This window comes from Penaeus chinensis, chromosome 6, assembly GCF_019202785.1.
Source record: "Penaeus chinensis breed Huanghai No. 1 chromosome 6, ASM1920278v2, whole genome shotgun sequence".
NCBI lineage: Eukaryota > Metazoa > Arthropoda > Malacostraca > Decapoda > Penaeidae > Penaeus > Penaeus chinensis.
In genome coordinates, this window is record NC_061824.1 from 15,980,093 (window position 1) to 15,985,092 (window position 5,000).

Genomic DNA, 5,000 nt, shown 5'->3' on the forward strand with positions numbered 1-5,000 from the left:
CTGCAGTAGACATTATTGACTTGTATAATTATATTAGAAATAAAAGAGAATAAAAGTAATTTAGTATGAATAGAAATGAGATTTGGAATGATGTCATGCCTTCATTTCTATGTAAGTCATCAAGCAGTGTAAACATCTGATACTGATGATGACCACAGTAAATATCAGACTATTAGAAAAACTGAAAAAACAAATCATCTAAATAGGCAAAAACATGAATAATGAATACATATTTAAAAACATGACAGTGATATAGATAAACAAAAAACAGAATAAGAGAAAACTCTAAGTGGGATCCCAAAATATCGTGGGATACTGGCTGGGGAGGACTGCAGAATGAGAGGACACCTCTCTGTGGTTTCACATCTCTTGTAGATTGAGGTGGATTTTGTTTTGTTGCAGGTTACAAAAAATAACAGAAGCACTTATGTGAAGCATAATGAGCTTTGATGATCACTGTATGAGAATTTTATCATTTTAATAAGAATTATCAGATTTCAAAATACTCTTTAATTATTTTCAATTGTTGTCACATTAATGTCTGTTCAGTTATATGAAACTAGTGAATGGTTTCATTTAACTTTACTTTCTAGAAGCTTGTCTGCATATATTTTACTTACTTTGACATGAAAAGAAACAAGCTTCAGTTAGTTATATTTTTATTCTAATATATTTTATGAAGTCAGAATATAATAAACTTTATTTTCCTTTCCAGCATAAGAATATGGGACTCTCATACTTCAATAGTATCTCGTCTGTTAAGTGTAGCACATTCTCAGCAGGTGACAGGACTTGCCCCACATCCCTCCAATGATCAAGTATTTCTGTCTACTGGAATGGATGGCAATGTGCTGTTGTGGGACTTAAGATTGCAAAAGCCTGCTTCATGTAAGGAATGGCATATTATCAGTATGAATGATGTGATAGAATATTTGTTATTTGCAACTGTGATTTTATTTTAGCACTACTAAAATTATTTTCCGAATACAGTTTTTTTCATCATATGTAAGGATAATTTCTTTTCTTATCAAGGTTTTGCCTCCCTCCCCCAGTATCTTGCTCATTGTTGCTTAAGAGTTGTAGACTGAGGCCCAATGCTTTGGATCACCCCTACCTTGGACCTCAGCCCTCAACTCAACTAATTTTGCAGTCTTTTCTTCTTCCCCTTTCCTTTTCCTTCTCTTTACTTCCTAAGGTGTGAGAGCTATGTTGAAAGGATGAAAGGCTGACTTTGTGCCAGTCATGAACAGCCATGGGCATGGTATTCCCTTGTTTAGTTGTCCTTACCCCTCAAGGGGACCATGAGGGATGGACTATCTCTCTCCCTAATATACTCCAGGCTTACCATGGCCAATAGTAAAGATTTTGTACATTTAGTAGGGACAACGAGGCTTGCCCCTTTATGAACTAGCCTCACTGATTTTAATTCCCCTAAACCTGACCCTAGGCTCTCCTTTGACCACGACTCTGGACAATACTATAACCCTATCCTCAATGGCTACTGTCTGTAGCACTACTTCACTGAACACCACTCCCTCTTCCACAAGGCCTTGTGTTTTTACTACCCCTACCTCTGCAAATCTTTTGAGTACTTTGTTTAGCCAAGCCAAATGGGATTGATTTTTTGTGATCCCCTCTTTACCCCTTATTCTGACAACACTCTCCTCTCCCAACAATGACTCTGAAAGGAAGTAGGCAAAGTTTCCTTCCGCAACCACCCTGATCACTCTCCCTTTTTCACAGTTACATCCAAATCCCAACCTAAAGCATTATCTACTCTGACTAACTTCACTGGCTAACCCATTCATGTCCAACCTCATCCATCTCTCAATATTTGTAACAGAACTATCTATATCACCCCATTATACTGCCCTGTCTAGGACAAAGATTGGCCAGACTGGAGAAGACTTACTTGCCTGCCTCGTTGACTATGATGCAGTATCAGCTACACCATACCCCCCAGAGGCCACCTATATTGCCAAGATTAGTTTCCATAGGCATGACCTCTCCCATGATGTTTATATTGGTGGAAAGTCCCTCCCTGTCTGGCCATATCACCCCCCCCCCCCGGGCAATGTCCAAATTGTTGGTATCTAGGCCAACATGCCAAATACTGCCATTCCACAGCTTGATGCCCTCTATGTGATCATGGTTGATCAAATTGCTTTGCACAGTCACGCACATGTGCCATTTGTGGTGATTCCCATAATGTATTTTATAGGTGCTGCCCTAATTACAAGTTTGGGTCTGAGGTGGCAATTCTCAGATTCGAACTTGCACGCAGGAATGACGCAGACAAGGGTTTCTCTTACTTACGGCTCTAGCCTGTCCTTTTCTCTGCCTCTCCCTCCCAAGATGTTACTACATCCCCCCAGTATCTCTTACTTATCCCTCTTCTATTCCCTCCCTCTCCCTCTCCCAATCAAATCCTTTTGAACATTCAAAACTATCTCATCATGACCTAAGATAACATTGCCTACACCTCATTCATCCCCCAGTCTCTCTGCTCCCATTCCATTTACACTCAAAGTGACTGCCAACATCCATCTTCTTCCAGCTCATGTTCCTCTTCAACCCCTCCCAACACTGCCAGGTGAAGAAAATAAATAAAAATTCTACACTCTGGAGATTAATGGCAACGAGCCAACTTTGGGCACGGGAGTTTGCTACATCAAGCCAAACGTCCCACTCCAAGTGCTTTAGTGAGTTGTCACAGTGTACAGCTGTACTCCACAGACCAAGCGGTTTGTTATGACGCTGCTAGGTGTGGCCCGGCATCGGGTTAAATCCCCCATTGTCCTTTTGTTAATCCCCACCTCACCCTATGGACATCTTTGCAGAGTCCCACATTTTTTCCTTTGACAGCTTTGATCTGATCACCTTTATTCCCTACCTTTTCCCATTTACTCACCCTCTCTGCCCTCACACCCTTTTGCCCCTTTCAGTGCTGAAATTTTTGAACTGCTATACAACTTTTTTCATCAGCTAACCTCCCCTCTTTACCTTTTTCACTGCTACACTTTTCTATAGTGCTATATGACTTTTGATGTCTAGCGCATTTATGCAGGCTTTTGCTTAAGAGGACAATGATTCTTTGCTGTGGATAATTTTTTACCATTGTCTTTGTCTGTCTTACCCTGATATCCATGAAGCAAACTTTTTAGTATTAATAACAGAGTTGATCATTTGTTGCAGTGCATATGTGTAATACATTGATTTTTATTTATTTTTTCCTGTTCAGCGGTTAATTCATGTTTCTTGCCTCAAAATGAATCTTCTAATATCCCTGCTCCATCTATATCAAGCCCTCTTCCTTCTGCTCCCATCTTTATACACATGTGACTCCCTTTTAACACAACAGTGCCCTTCCCCTAGATCTCTTCCTCCTGATACTTTCCCCAGATCCCTTGTCTCATCCCTTGATGAGACAAGGCATTGGGTTTTGTGTGTAACACAAAAGTTAATCATTAACTTTTTTACTATACTTTCTGATGCTTTCTGTACCTTCTGGTGCTATATGACCTTTGATGTCTTTTTAACAATAAACCATTTCTCTTTTCCTAGTTTTTATTTTTTTTCAATATTATTATTATTTTAACATTATAAAAATAACAGTATTGATATTAGTAGCTAGAAGAACATTTTTATAAAAATTCAGAGAATTTAGAAATCATGAGATCACATATGGCCTTTTAATTAATTTCTTGGTAACAGTGCACTTCTAGAGCCAACTAAGTGTAAAGAAAATTCATAAGACAGTATTACAGTGAACAGTTCATATATCCGATGCTAGTACCGGACTCCTTGATGACAAAGCACTTTTAGAGGCATTTGTCAGTAAACAAAATTCAGAGAACAAAACAACAGTGGACAGTGCATTGCATGTATTGGATTAACTTTCAATAATTATTACCTTCATTTACAAGGTGTTTATCGTGATTGGGACGACAAACCTGAGTGTGTAGTGTGGACTGGCACAGGAGAAGCAGGTGGAGAAGGCTACTTGGTTGGGGTACAGAGTGGTGCTATAGTGTTACGGAACACAGCAAACCTTAGTTACAACATTACAAGTTTCCAAGCACTAAACAGACCACTTTATAGACTAGCAGTTAACCCTGAAAGGTAAGCAATATTGTTTTTAAATCCTATTAATGAAAGCTTTGTAAAAAATGTGACTCTAATTCACAACTTAACAAGAATATAATGAAATTTTGCCCAAATCTATTCTTTGGTATCATTTGACAATATTCATCAACAAATGACTTTAATCTAATAAGTAGTTTTGATGAAAATAAACATTAACCCATTGGTGAATGACAGAAGGATGTGTACTCGTGTATGATCACCCTCTGCATGAGGTGATTTCTCACCAATGTCTTATGGTTTATGTTGAAAACTGAGCACGGTGTATGTGTAGTCAAAAAGTGATTATCCGTGCCTGACTTTGGGTTTTTATACACATCTCATAGCTGGAAAAGTGTGGGAACTTGAAAGAGACTAGTTAGAATATTTTAGAGTAATTAAGACTAATTTCAATATGCCTTATGTTAACAAAAACCTTCCTGGTAAAATTATGTGCCTGAATTATGGCGTCTCTTAGAGTTCATGCCGCACTGCCTGGCAGTGCCTGACATCATTATTTCAAAGTGTACCAGGTCTCTGAGCCAAAAGTGAATAAAGAGAGGGATTGTATAGAATGAATGAATGAGAGAGAGACAAACATACACAAAAAATTAATAAATGATAGGGAGAGAAAAAACAAGGCTTGCAAAGTCCTGATTTTTGTGGTACTTTTTTTCAGGCAGATACTGTCAGAACTAACCATATTAATTTCATATGTTGGTTAGCTTTATCATGTGGTATCAGATAGCAAGTAAAAAGATAGAGAAATGTTTCTTGAAAATCACCTTTAATTCTTTTTCAAATACATGTTGCAATGGAGTTTTCATTTTCAGAAATTATGAATAAAATAAACTTTAGTTCTAAATAAACTTTTATTT

General features: G+C 38.0%; 1 protein-coding gene across 2 annotated transcripts in view; it reads left to right on the forward strand.

Annotated features, from left to right (window-relative positions):
- The window catches only part of LOC125026474 (methylosome protein 50-like), a 13,567-nt gene that overhangs the window by 7,843 nt on the left and 724 nt on the right, over positions 1-5,000 (forward strand). For both annotated transcript variants that reach the window (XM_047614946.1, XM_047614947.1), the window contains exons 5-6: positions 716-888; positions 3,927-4,122. In XM_047614946.1, coding sequence (XP_047470902.1) covers positions 716-888; positions 3,927-4,122 — 369 coding nt within the window. The remainder of the gene's footprint in view (positions 1-715; positions 889-3,926; positions 4,123-5,000) is intronic.